Here is a 14,672-nt window from a genome sequence, read left to right on the forward strand (position 1 = left end):
GAGAGAGAATCCCTTCCCTTTCTGCTGGGCAAATCAGTTCAGCTAAATATTTTTAAAACAAAGTACCATAACAGCAAAAAGAAGGTGGTAAACAAAGGAGATTTTGAAGAATAAAACAAGGTGGTAAGAACTCCAGAGAAATCTTTTTGTACTTGAAACTTTCTACACTTGAAAGATGTAAGTTTGAGGAGAAACTACTGGAAGTGTGAGAACAGCCAGGCAGACCTTAGCGCATGTGGCACCATCAGCAACACCAATTTATGGATTTCTGTGCCTTTGACAGTGTCAGCCTTCAGTGCAACACTGTAAGGGGGAAGCCTCTTGTGCTGCCTTCCTGTCAGTAAGCTTGCTGCAAAATGCCAAAAAGAGTGGTGAATATTGAAGTCTGGGTTTTAGTAGAATGCAAAGCAGGACGAGGTAATTTTTGAAATAAAGGCAACTCGGATCAGCAAGGTGAAACTTCCCTTTTTATTTTAGTTTAATCTGAGAATAATTCCTCTGTATCAGCTCTCAGCACCTCAGGGCAGATCCTTTCCTCAATTGTTTTTCTACTGAAGTCTAAAATTCTTAGCAGCTTTGTATGTCGCAAGAAACTTTCCCCTGTCCCCTTCTGGGGCTGTTTCCTAGGAAATCTGCTGTTTCTTTTGTCTTTATGATCTGGCTGTACGTCTGTTCCCTGCTATTTTCAGTAGCCTCCCACTCTGTCTGCTGCGTTGAAGGCTTCCTGCTCTCTGGGTCTCTTGCTCTGTCTTTTCCACTTCACTCCCTGGAAAGTTTCGTTGCTTGAGTGTCCTCAGCTGCTGTGGAGAAGGTGGAGGCTCCTTTGTGCTCAGGAAGATTCTGGCCCAGGCCACCCCAGCCAGTATGATGAGGTCCTGGACAGATGCTTTCCCTGCTGCCCAGCTGTGTCCTTTTAAAAGAACTCAGCATGCAGCGAGTTTTAAGACACAACAGCTGCATTGGCATTCACAGCTCTTTAAAGTAGATCTTCACATGTGGTTTTTATTGCCTGGGGCTTCATTCCTTCCTGGGGACCATGCTGTATGTGTCGGAGTGCTGTACTCTACCTGTTGGCTCCAACAGAGGTAAATGTGCTCTGCATCAGGCTTGTCTCTTCACACACACAGACCTCATTGCGTCTGGGTGTTGTATGACTGAACCCAGCACCTGGATCAGACTATTTCTTTGTTTGAAGGGATACTAAACACCCCAAAAACCATCCAGGTATTGTTCTTCTCTGAAATGTGTCTAGGGATTTGTATGGTGCTTACCTCTTGGGGACTATTTTGCCACATGCTCGCAGGAGTGAATGTAGAAGTTTCTACATCCCTGAAGGGTGTGAGTTCATGGCTGTGCCTACTGTGGCGTCAGAAATCTGTGCCTGATGCTGTAGATGCAGAAACTTACCCCTACCATTTGTTTGGTACTGCTGAAAAAAGCAGAAAGCGCCAAGGAAGGCTGGGATCTGCTGGGGAGAGTCACAGTTAAAACCAAGGCTGGTTGGGGTTGGAAGGGACCTCTGGAGATCATCCAGTCCAACCCACCTGCTAACGCAGCTCACGCTACAGCTGAAACGCACTGATACTGGATGAGCATCTTCCTACCATATCGGGCCTCATCTACGCATGTGCAGGAATACAAGTGTGCTACAAACTGGTTTTGGGGTCAGCAGAATTGTCAGGTGGTTTGGGTTGGAAGGGACCTTTAAAGATCATCCAGTCTAACCCCCTGCCATGGGCACGAACACCTACCATTAGACCAGTTCACTCAAAGCCCTGTCCAACCTGGTCTTGGACACTTCCAGGCACGGGGCATCCACAGCTTCTCTGGACAGCCTGCTCCAGTGCCTCACCACTCTCACTGTAAAGAACTTCTTCCTTATAAATCTAAACCTGCCTTCTTTCACTTTAGTTTAAAACTCTTACCAAGTACCTCAGTCCTTTACAGATTCATCCAGAAATACTGACACCTGTAGTTCTAGCCAAGGAAGGGCCTTGCAGTAAAACAGGGACTAAGTGTCTGCAATCACTGCTCTGTCAGACACGAACACAAGAAAACAGAGGGACACACAACTCTGTGCTGAGGGAAGGGCGAGAGCTCCATTGCTAAAAAGTCCATTTATCTTAGTCTACCTTGGTTCACAACAGGAGTCAGGCATGAACATGAATGAAACTGTAATCGCTGGCTCTAACAGACAGGGCTATGCACCGAGAGGGAGGACAAATCTTTAAAAACATCAGCACAGAGGCAATGGTTCATATTCCCAAACCAAAGAGACGATAACACCAAAACTGGACGAAACATGTTTCAGCACAACCCATCACAGTAACAGCCCTTCCCTGCACGTGCCCTGAGTAACTCCAAAGCTTCGTATCTGAACTAATTATGACAAACCGACCAAATGCAGCAAGATCTGGGTCTTGGGGCTGTAAAGGAGATGTAGAAGTTTAGTAAAACATGCTGTGGAGGTTTTCACTTTTCTCCCTGAAGCACAAGCAGTGAAACCAAGGTGGGCCAGGCCACTTCAGTGCCTCTCCTGTCCATTAAGGCTCCAGGTCAGGTCACTACAACAGAATCACAGGCTTGTTGGGGTTGGAAGGGACCTCTGGAGATCATCCAGTCCAACCCACCTGCTAATGCAGGATCACCAGAGCAGATCACACAGGAAGGTGTCCAGGTGGGTTTGAATGTCTCCAGAGAAGGAGACTCCACAACCTCTCTGGGCAGCCTGTTCCAGGCTCTGACACCCCAGAGTAAAGAAGTTTCTCCTCCTTTCAGATGGAACCTCCTGTGTTTCAGTCTGTGCCTGTTGCCCCTCATCCTGTCATTGGGCACCACTGAACAGAATCTGGTCCATCCTCTTGACATCCACCCTGAAGATATTTTTAAACGTTGATGAGATCCCCTCTCAGCTTCTCTTCTGCAGCTGAACAGCCCCAGCTCTCTCAGTCTCTCATAAAAAAGATGCTCCAGACCCCTCATCTGCTCTGGCAGGGGAATTGAACTAGATGATCTTTCGAAGTCCCCTCCAGTCCCTAACATTCTGTGATCATCTTCGTAGCCGCTGCTGGACTCCCTCCAGTAATTCCTTGTCCTTCTTAAACTGGGGAGCCCAGAACTGGATGCAGAACTCCAGATGCGACCTCACCAGGGCAGAGTAGAGAGGAGCAGGACAACCTCCCTCAACCTGCTGGTCACACTCCTCTTAATGCACTCCTGGTACCGTTGGCCTTCTTGGCCACAAGGGCACGTTGTTTCTCATACTCAACCTGTTGTCAACCAGAACTCCAAAGTCCTTCTCTGCAGTGCTGCTTTCCAGCAGGTCCACCCCTTACCTGTACTGGTGCCGGGGGCTATTCCTCCCATGGTGCAGCACCCTACACTTGCCCTTGTTGAACTTCATTAGCTGTGCAACAGTATTAGTGACTGTCAGGTGTTTTCTCCTTTTGAGATGTGTCACAGTCTGAGACTCACCAGTCCCTGGGAGTCTGGGACTTCAGAGAGGTGCTCATCAAGGATCAGGGTGAGCTGAAACGGGAGGGATTGTCCTTGCATTTTCTAGCTCTCCCAGTTTCTCCTCATTTCTACCTGCTTCATCTCCGCCTGTAATTCCAGTCCATATTTATGAGATGCTTCTCTCAGCAGAACCAGCTGCTCTTGCCCAGTGCAAGTCCAGCTGATCAGAATTAGGACTGGAATTGCAAGGAGGACTTCTTGGAAGTTATGAATTTTGCAGTGGTGGCCTAAAAAAGAAAACCTGCTCATGTTTATAATGGAACATCACAGAGAGCAGGTCCAGATTCAAGATGTGGTGCTGTGAAGCTTCTGCAGCGTGGTGGTGTGAGCCAGGACTAGGGCAATGAATTCTCTGAGCTTTTCAAGTCTTTTTCTGATCCCTTCGTGCATTTGGCTTGCATAGAGTGAGAGACAGAATCAAACGGTTTATACTCTCCTGAAGCTAACTGCCTCAAGTAAGAGGTAATACAAGGCTGACATCAAAGGGAATAATTTTAAACGAAATCATTAGACATTTGAGGAGATGGAGAACAAAACACATACTAAATCCAGTTGTTCTCGTATTTAAAATGAGAATAAAAAGCCTTTGATGTTGATGTTGAATCCTAATATGTTTTTAGGACGTTTACTCTGACACACCAAGATGTTTCATACAGATTCCCTCTTTCCTCATAGTAATTTGAGTAGTTTTTGACTAGAGAGTGGAGAGAACTTGAAAGAAAAGACTTTATTTCCCCCTAATTTTTTACAAAGTAGGTGTTTTGGGGTTGGGAAGTGGGAGAAAAGTCCATCTAATTGAAATAAAAGCACCACAGTGTTGTCGCTTCATTTTGCTGGTCATGGAGATGAAAAGCAGTCTTGCTCAGTGTCAGCAGTGAAGGGATAGCATCGCCTGCTATTTATTATCTGTTTTCTACCAGGGGCTGTGGTTGTTTATAATAAAGAAGTAAGCTGGATCTGAAAGGCTGAGCTTAAATCTGGGGCACAGCACTTGAAAACTTTCACCTGATCCTGTGCTTAAATGTATGAAGTGGAGGAACCCCCTCTAGTGAGTTAATTGATTTTGATACACATGAAATGTGACATCGCTAATTACAGGATATCTCCTGGCTCAAGTGGTCCCTTTTGAAGGAAAAGGGAGGCATTTCATTTTCCCTGCGTGGCAAGTGACTTTTGCAGCTCACGACACCCATCTGTCAGGCTTTGAGAGAAGAATGGGGAGCTATGGAGAGGCGAGACGATCAGATGGCAACGGGGGAGGAAAATTTTGTCAAGATATTGCCATGTTCACTCTTCACCTTCTGTTGGAAGCTGCCCAGGAGCTGCTCGCAATGAAGACGCATCTCGGGATCCCTCCTTGGCCTCTCAAACATGCTGCATGTTTTTATGAGTCAAGTTGAGCTGTGGACTTTCTCACACTCTTCCTCCAGTCACTTACTGTTGTGTCTGTTTTCTCTTTGCCTCCCTGAGATTACATCTGATTTGGAGAATGAAAAATGACACAAAGTCATTATAAATAAACCAAGCCCCAGCTCCTGGAGGCAGCTGTATCCTGTTTGTGGATTTGGGGGGAAGTGTTGAGATTTCATGGCTGATTTCTTCTGTTCTTTTCCTGCTTCCAGTCTGTCCCTTTCTCGTTGTTTAGAAGTTGCATCCTACAGGATTAGGTGGGATTTTTCGCTGATGGAACAAGGAATGTGGCTGAACTAAGCTTGCTGTAGGAGAAACTGGAGTGGTACGTGGCTCTTCTCTTTAGTGTTCTGGCCACAGCTCTGAGGCTGTGGTATGTGGATGTTTGTATGTTTATTAATATCCTTATTGTTTTTGAGCAAATACTTTGGGTTTATTTGAAGAAAACAATAGGAGCCTGCTTCTGCATCCTTGGGTGGTGGTGTTTGGTTTTTTTAGAACTGCAAAAGCCATGAAACAAAGGAAGCGGTCCTGGGGTTACAGCCACAAATTGTCATATATCCATTGATCTCTGTGGAGCAAGGCAAAGCTTTTCTTCAGCGTGATGCTACGAAGAGATAAAACTGCCTTGTGATCTGCAGCCTTTGGCAGTCTCCGTTTTATCTTTGTGATGAGCAGCAGAGCTTTTTGAGAACAAAAGCAACGTCTTCTGACTCATTGAGAAAAATGGCAGGTTGTAGAATATCAAAGGCTGGTGAACAAGCCTTGGAACCTCCCTGTGACAAGTTGGGGAGCAAAGTGGCTGGAGGCAGTGACACAGTTGAGCTGGCAACACTTGGCATGACTCGGAGGAACTCCACTTTGAAAAGTGGGTATTTCAGACTTATCTCAGAAGAAAGAGTTTGTCTGGAAGTGAATGTAGATCAGCCAAAACCTCATATTATCTTCGAAGTTTCTTTCTGTCTTTCTCCTGAACCTTTGACTCCTCCAGAGCTTAGGGATGACATTGAAATGTAGAAAATGCTGAAACAAAAGCCTCATTTATCTTCATGTTTTTGTTTTAAAGAAAAGAATCGTGACCTCTAGAGATCATCTAATCCATCTCCCTGTGCTCAAACAGGGCCAGCTAGAGCAAGTTGCCCAAGACTGTCCTGCTTAGTTTTGAATATCTCCCCAGATGGAGACTTCACAGCTTCTCTGGGCAACCTCTTCTAGTGTTTGACCACCCCCACAGGAAATAAACAAGTTTATTCTTGTTTTCAGATTAAATTTCATGTGTCTCTTTTTCAAAATCTATGCCCACCGCCTTTTGCCCTCCCCATGAGCATGGCTGAGATGGGTCTGGATCCTTCTTCATTCCCTTCCATCAGGTCTTTATGCACATGGGTAAGATCTGTCTGGAGCCTTCTCTTTTGTGCTGAACAGTCCCAGCTTTCTCACCCTCTTCATATGCAAAATGCTCCAGTTCCGTTAATCATCTTCATGGTCCTTTGCTGGACTCACTCCAGTATGTCCAGGTCTCTCTCATACATCTTGGTGAGTCCCCAGTGCTGGGCAGAGGGGAGGGACCTGCTGGCAAAGCTCAGCCTAAGGCAGCCCAGAAGGCTGGTGCTTTTCCTGGGTCAGCTTAGTGTCTGCCAGGGAACTGGTGAAGCATGGTCCTTCTGCTCAAATTACTTCTAAAGCACTCAACAAAGAGGTCTTCTAATTTTTGGTTTGTGCCTGTAAATTTTTAAAAAATAGCATCACTCTAATGGGACTTTTTTTTTAGACCATTTTTCATACTGAAACACTAAACATCCTATTATGTTTTCCATTACTTGTCATTTTTTTTGCTTAAAATATCTGGTGACCTGAAAAGATATGCAAAAGCTGAAACAAAACAGTTTTTCAGTGCCTCTATTATGTGTAAGCTCTGATGTTTCCAACTCCGTGTTGTTTCAGTTCTGCTATTTTGTAGACTGAATAACAAGTCTTAAGACAATATTGATTTCCAAACGCCAGAGATTCTTCCCTTTCCCCTCACTGTTCATCTTGGTTGTAAAGACTGAAAAATCAATACATACATTTAGAGACTGGGCTGATAGACTGGCATCTTTCTTTTGTATGTTGCTGGGCAAAATGTTCTTCAGCAGATGTTCCAGAGCGATTTTCATTTGGTATGTCTGCATTTCCTAAAGGCATGAGATGTGGTTTCTCCACCTGCTTGTGTTTAAACACATAAGTTAACTGAAGTCTTTGAGTAAAATTTAGAGCTCCTGACATACCTAAATACAAAGATAAGAGGTGAGAAGCGAAGAGCCACGTGTTCTTTTAGCTTTGTGCAAACTCTGTGCTGCCCGCAAAGTTTTGGGTAAATAGTAAAGCTCTACGAAGCTGTGTCATCTTAACACATTACTGCCCACTCAGCTGAACTGGTATAACTCATTTCTGAGAATCCAGTTTACGATCCCTGTAAGAAATGTCCAAAAGAACTGTGTGTCCTTCCTCTGTGCTGCCATGGCCAAGCTTTGCTGGTGATAACTGGGGGTGTGTGCCACAAAATTGTTTTGCAAGTTGTTCTGATACCTACAACCCATCACCACATAACTCACTGAAAGTGGAGGCGGGAGCTGTGGTGTTTCCCACTTCAAATGCGGCTTTTCACTACCCAGATGCATTATTTGCATCGAGCCTCTAGAAAGAGAAGTCCCCAAGAGTGTTCTATCTTGTGGTGGCTTTTATTAGTGTGTTTTGCTTGAATAGGTTTTAGAGCCCGTTGACAGCCTGAGAAAAGATGGGGAGTGTTGTATTATGACTTATGGCACTGTCATATTCCATTTCCGCAGTGATTGCATTGAACCTCGTGGAATTTTTTAAGAGAAACAAGGAAAAATAAACCAGGACTTGTGCTTTTTATTCAAATGCCAATAGTCTGACTTTTTGCTCATTTTTTGACTTACAGGCGTCAAATGAGGCAAAGGAGTCTGCGGAAAAGACCCATTTCTTCAATGTGCCTGCCTTCCTGACAGTTTCTGGCCAACTCCATTTGGAAGTGATGGCGGGGTGAGCAAAACGATAAGTTTTTGGTTCGATCTGTGGCATCTTCTCGGTTGGTAATTTTGCCTCATTGGTATTTGTTAGATATCTGCCATGTGCCAGAAACTAATAGAGCAGCAGTGGCTGGATGATGGTGTGAGAGGCCAGCCTAGGAAGGAGAAAATTAGGCTGCTTTTTAATTCTGGTCTGGGAACTAGTTTTAAATACTGGGAGTCGTCTCCTGCTTGCCATGGATTGGGACTATTGGAAGGAGACATCATCTTTTTGGGAATGACTGTAGGATTGTGGCTAATAATTGTAGTACCTTAAGTGTCTTTTTATTGTTCACAGCTGGCTTGTCTCAGCAAGAATATCTCTTTGATTTTAGCCATCACATTCCTTTTGTCCTTTTTTCCCAAGATTCCTTTTTCTGTCTCCTTCAGTCTTCCTGTTGCATTTATTCCTTCTGCTAATTCTCATTTCTCCTGTTTTGTGGCTTCCACGCTTGCTGCTTTGTTCATTCTCGCTGCTAAAGTGATCACAGTCAAATAATTAATACTGACTTGGATAAGAAGAAAATTATCCTTAAGCTTAATGTTAATATTTCACTGAGATTGTTAGGGGTGAAAGTGTCAGTCTATCAGAGAGATAGTTCCCTTTGATTAGGGGGTTTGGTCCTCACCTACACTGAATTTTCCCAATCAATTAACTAAATTAGTACATTGAACAAGTGTAATCAAGTTGGCACAATCCCTTATTGAAGGCACAGTTTTTTGAGCACTTGCAACATGGGTTCTCCTTGGATGTGGCACTTCAGCCAAGTCACCTCTTCCCAGCTGAATGGCCGATAAAGCCTCTCAGAGGCCACATCTCAGGCAAGTAGCGCTGCAGTTGTTTGCCACTTGCCAAGGGCCTTCATCATACACTTCTAGTGACTTTAAGATCACTTTTAAAGTGATTAGTTACTGCCTAGTGCAAATCTCCTGAAGATGGGGATGGTAAAACCCTGGCTTTAGAAAATGTAAACTTGGAAGATCTGCCTTTTCATGGAAGTGGAGGTTCTAACAAGTATTTCTAATAGTCTTAGTACTTGCCTCATATCTGACGTTGAGAACCAAATAATAAACGTTTAGCTGTTTTTTATTTAATTACAATTGCACAGTTTAATTGGCTGCTGGTACATAGCTGCAGGGAAATTGTTCAGAGGGCAAGTTTTCCATATAAATCAAAAGGTATAAATTTCTTCAGAAAGCTGTTTTCTGCCTGTTTTTTTATCCTTGAGAGACAGTGTTTCTTCCCAGACCGCCTAGATGGCTGCGGTCTGCTCAAATACCCGAGCTGAAGGTTCTCAATGGATGGGATGTTTCTGATGTGGCTGCTGTGACAGAAGCACAGGTCACTTGGCAGCCAAAAGGCTGATGCGTCATCGCAGACATTAGCCGGGGAAAGTTAATGAGGGAAAGGTTTGTTTAACTGTAGGGTTGATGGAGTGTTTTTGCGTCCCCAAAAGAAGATGGGATGAAACGCATTTATGCATGTTAGGCTTAATCGACTGTCATGCGTTGTGACCTTTATTGAAAGACGTAATTCCACAGATCAAATACAGCCAAATAATAAGTATGGATTGTAATGATTAACTTGAAATACAATCTCACTCTCTTACATCAATCTGTTCCCTTTAATAGTACACAGCCTGCTCTGGGATAGAGCAGAAGGCGAAACTGGGCAGATGCAAGACCTGTCTGCTAAATATTTTTTCCATTGGTATCACTAAGGTGCACCTTGCTCTCTAAGGATGGCTTAAAAAGAAAAATCAGTGCTTTTCATCATGCAGTACATCACATTAGAGCTTCATGTTCCTATTTTGCAGTAGCATGTTGTTCTTACACGCATTTTAAATGGATCCATTGCCGTCTAAATTTAGATAAGCTGTGTTTATTCATAATGAGGTATAGCTGTTCTGCGAACCTGCTCCTCTTATTTTTATTTTATTTAAGCACGCTGAGTTTTTGAAGCCTACAGCTCAAGTGCTGTTGAATCCCTTCAGTCTTCAAAAATAGATCAAGCTGTTCTAGATGCAGAAGCACCATAGTGATGCATCACAATATTAACCACATAGATACGGTGAAAGCCGTTAGATACTGTGGAGGTTTTCTTTGTGGGTAGCACATTGAGCCTTACTCTTTGAATGGGACTCCTACGTGATCAGAGCACCTAAGTGTGTTATGGTAACCAGAGCTGCTTGACAAATGAACGTGTTCTGATGACCCTTTCAGAGCAGTAGAAAGTGGGAGTCCTCCTCCCCACAAACTGGAGATGTTCTGGTCTTCCCAATAAACAAAAGAAACCGAAACAGTGAAGATTTATGTGTTTTGGATTGGATCCTATGAAATGTACACTGTTGCTGCCCTCTGGTTTAGCCAGGCTGAATTTTTCATGCCCAGAAAAGGAACTATTCTTCAAAAATTCCCTTTAGCTTAATTAAAATGTTGACTTGCTGCAGTCTCAGGACTTTCAGCAACAACTGGTCCATGAGAAACTGTGGGAGGAGACCGAGGTAGAAATGCTTGGGACACCTTTCTCCATCCAGTCTTGGCCCATACCCTGCTGTGACTTGCTGTGGGACATGGGAGTGCAGAGACAGGTCCTGCAGAAGTCCATGAGAAACCAGGGGTGGAGCAGGACAGGTATGAGAGCCAGGAAGGAATTTCTCTATGGGGTTTATGTAGGAGGGAGCAGAAAGTCAGCTGGGTAGTTGTGTCTCTTTGGAATTTGCTTTTAGCTTGACAGATCTCATGAGCAACCTCCAAGCTGTGCCTGGAAAAGTCTGGGCAGGGGAAGTATGGAGAAGACTTACCAGATGTGTCTGGAACCAAGTCTTGTGCTGACCTTGACAAGAGTTCATCTGCAACCCACAGGGTGTCATCTGAAGACCCGTGTTGTCCAGGGCTGCATTTCATGGCAAGGGCCGTTTGGTGCTATTGCTGATTACAGGAGCGTCTGACACTTAGAATTTGTGAGTTTTTAACCTTTCTCTTTGAGGAGAAGTGGGAAGAGAGGTCTTCCTGTGTTTATTGACTGTCTGCCGTTCTGTGTGTGCTTGTTATTGAAGGCAAGGTCGGAGAAGTTCATCTTGTCTCTCAGTGTGACACAAATGGCCCAGTTGGCACAACTTCTCATTTCATTGTACTTTGTCTTGGCAGCAACGCCATCTAGGTTGACTGCTCAGGGGGTCTGAGTCATTGTCAGCTGCTGTAAATCTTCAAGGCTCTTTAAGGTCTCCAGAAAAAATCTTTATTCAGTAATACAAGTCTTCCCTTCAGTCTTTTCAGTCTCAGATGAGTCAGTAACCAGTGTATGTGGTAGAAGGCTGCAGGAATACGTGCGTCCCGATAACTGGGTTTAAATGTCATCGGTTTGCTGTGGAGTCCTCATGGTGTTTCCTCGCCTCGTGATCCTCCAGTGAGGATAAAGGCCCCTTTGGGGACCTGAACTGGGCTAGAAGGTCTGGGACAGCTGAAGATGATTCAGAGGCCTACTGGAGACAGCCAAAGCCAAGCCTTGCCAAGAGTACAGCTCATTGACTGTATTTGCTTCTATTTTTCTTTTTTCCTTTCACCCATCTGTACTTCTCACAAGCTCTGCCTGCTCCCCTCAGCCCCTCTTACTAATAGTTCACATAATTGTTTTGCATTGGTTTTCCTTGCACAACATTTCATCCCAGGCACCGTCTGTTTTGCCTTTTGCCTCAAGAGCAAAAACTGCTCTTCCTAAAAGCTCTGGGGGCTATCCCTTCCCTAAATTGCAGAATAAATTCTCTTCTCTTTCCATGCCCTCCCTAGCTCTAGGTTTCTCCTCTTTTGTTCATTGTATGTTCTCTTGAAATTCCCTGCAAATGGTTAAAAAGCTCAGGGGCACCCTCATAGCAGCCTGGTAGGACCTGTGAGGAGGTTATGAAGAAGACAAGCCAACTCTTTGCAATGGTGAACAACAGAAGGACAAGAGACAACAGGGATCAATTGAAACTAGAGAAGTTCTGAGTGGATATAGGAGAAAAAAATCACTAAGAGATCAGTCAAGCATTGTGAAAGATCTCTGAGAGAGACTGTGCACTCTACATCCTTAGAAGTATTCAAGACCCAGCTAGATGAAGCCATGAACACCATGCTCTGGCCTTCTTGCTGACCCTGCTTTGAACAGAAGACTGGACCAGTGACCTCCCGAGGTCCCTTCCAGCCTGAAGGGCTGAAGAGCCTTCAGGCCAGACATGAGGAAGAATTTTTTGCCCCGAGAGTGGTGAGAGCCCGTCCCAGGTTGCCCAGAGAGGTGGTGAATGCCCCATCCCTGGAGACATCCCAGGCCAGGCTGGACGGGGCTCTGAGCAACCTGAGCTGGTGAAGATGTCCCTGCTCATGGCAGGGGTGGCACTGGATGAGCTTTGAAGGTCCCTTCCAACCCAAACTATTTTTTGATTCTATGAATTAGTCTGATCTTCTAAGTTTATTCTTGGCTTCATTCTCATTTTCCTCTCCACCAATCTCATCCACAAGACTGTCTCTCTAGTTCACTTTCAGTTCAACATCTCTCTCCAGTCTTCTGCCTGAGTTAAAAGCTCAGCCTTTCCTACTGACACCTGCCTGTTAACATCTCGCTATCAAACTCAGTTTAGTTGAAACATATCTAATCCCACTCCCTTCTGCTCAAGCACTTCCCCATGATTTCAACACCATCATGGACTTTGCTGCTGTTCTGCCTCTTCCAAATACTCTCTGCAGTCCTGCAACTGGTTTTTCTGGTTGCAGAGAGGCTCTAAAAAAGTCTCAGTCATCCAGACCGTTTTAGCTGTGTCTGCCTGAGTCTGTAGGGAGCTGAATACAGTGAATTTCCTGCTGGTTTCAGAAGATACAGAAATCACACTCATTTCACTTCTAAAACGCCAGTACTTCCCTGCTTTTCAAAGCATGAAAGAGATGGAGAGATATAGCTGTCATTTCAGCTTGGTGTTCAAGGAAACACTGCAGAGCAGAAAAGAGAGATGTTTGAGGCTGCCTGCCATAAAAGAGTTTTCATTTCCAGCAGTCTGGCAAATGCTGCCTTAAATTTGATTCCGAAATGACTTGCTGGTGATGGAAGAGATTGCATTGTCTTCAAGCAAATATTTGCTCTACGCCGTACAATTTTAAATATTTCTGAATGCAGCTGCAGGAATGATGTCCAGTTGTGTAACATTCCTGTTGCTAAGAATTAACAAAAATAAGCGCAATTATTTATCTTGGATGCCTGAAAAAAATCTCCAGCGTCTCTTGCACAACATTTATTTGAGTCTGACTCACAACACAGACTCTTATAATTAGCACACTAACTCCATTAATTAGGCTGACACTTAATTGGAGCTATAAAAAGCAACCCTGACATGTCTGGTTTTAATCAATTACCACGTGCTTCAGTCTGGTTCATGGCTGCTGCAGTGATTGTTAATGACTTTGTATTACTGGGAAGCTGAACGCTGAACTTGCTAGGTACAACATTGAGCTTTACAGTCTGCATGACGATGCTTTTGGTCCTTTGTCCCTCTCTGATTTTTTGGGGAGGGGAAGCAGGTAATTCCCTTGCAAGAAGTATGGTGAGTGTGCTGAGAATCATAGAGTCATTTTGGTTGGAAAAGACCCTCAGGATCATCAAGTACAACTGTTAACTCAACCCTGGCACTAACCCATGTCCCTAAGAACCTCATCTACGTGTCTGTTCAACCCCTCCAGGGATGGTGACTCCAGCACTGCCCTGGGCAGCCTGTTCCAATGCCCCACAGCCCTTTGGGGAAGAAATTGTTCCCAAGATCCAACCTCAGCCTCCCCTGGCGCAACTTGAGGCCGTTTCCTCTGCTCCTGGCGCTTGTTCCTGGGGGGCAGAGCCCGACCCCCCCTGGCTCCAAGCTCCTTTCAGGCAGTTCAGAGATCGGAAGGTCTCCCCTCAGCTCCTGTTCTCCAGCTGAACCCCCCAGGTCCCTCAGCCGCTCCATCACACTTGTGCTCAGCTCCCATTCTCCAGGCTGAACCCCACAGGGTTCTTGCTGTGATTTATATTTGCAGAGTTCATAGAATCAGTGTCCATCTGAAAAAAAAAAATGATTTAAAATAAAAAGGTCCCCTTCATAGCTATTATAATACAGTTTCTGGACAACACATGTGTGTTTGCCACCCTGAAATGAAAAAAAGATTTCACACAATTGCTCCCCCCTGCATTGGCAACGTATTTTTATGGCTTAGAGTAGGAGTCACTGGGGTGATTAAGTTTTGAAGGAGATCTTTGCTCCCTGTTTTATTTAAAACATACTAGATCGCTCCTTTGTAGAAGATCTCAGTCAGCTAGGGCATGGGAAATGGTTATTTGAATAAGTGCTTTAACTACTCTGGTGGCTTTCGTCAGCCCAGCTTGAGTTATCCTTGCTAATTGGTTGTTTTATTGACTTTAATTAGAAGTAATAATATCAAAACTGGGACAAAACAAGACTCCACTAAGAATAAAATACAGCAGTGTCATGTAGAAGGCTAGAGGGGCCCCAGCTGATGAGATCTTTGAGCCTGGAGCAGGAGCCATTGTGTGGCTCTGGGTAGCTCTTCTTTTTTCCTTTGTGTCTCAATTTTCTCCTATTCTTCTGCCATCTGTACACTAACAATACTGTGCCTAGGTGTGCAGGGTGCTTTGCCAGATAATTAGGATATATAGGT

At 44.5% G+C, this 14,672-nt stretch overlaps 1 protein-coding gene across 1 annotated transcript in view; it reads left to right on the top strand.

Annotated features, from left to right (window-relative positions):
• The window catches only part of NARS2 (asparaginyl-tRNA synthetase 2, mitochondrial), a gene marked incomplete at its 5' end in the record, with an annotated part of 58,426 nt that overhangs the window by 12,602 nt on the left and 31,152 nt on the right, over positions 1-14,672 (top strand). Inside the window, one exon of the mRNA XM_080355632.1 lies at positions 7,871-7,971. Coding sequence (XP_080211758.1) covers positions 7,871-7,971 — 101 coding nt within the window. The remainder of the gene's footprint in view (positions 1-7,870; positions 7,972-14,672) is intronic.

This window comes from Nesoenas mayeri (genome assembly GCF_963082525.1).
Source record: "Nesoenas mayeri genome assembly, chromosome: 1".
Classification (NCBI taxonomy): Eukaryota; Metazoa; Chordata; class Aves; order Columbiformes; family Columbidae; genus Nesoenas; species Nesoenas mayeri.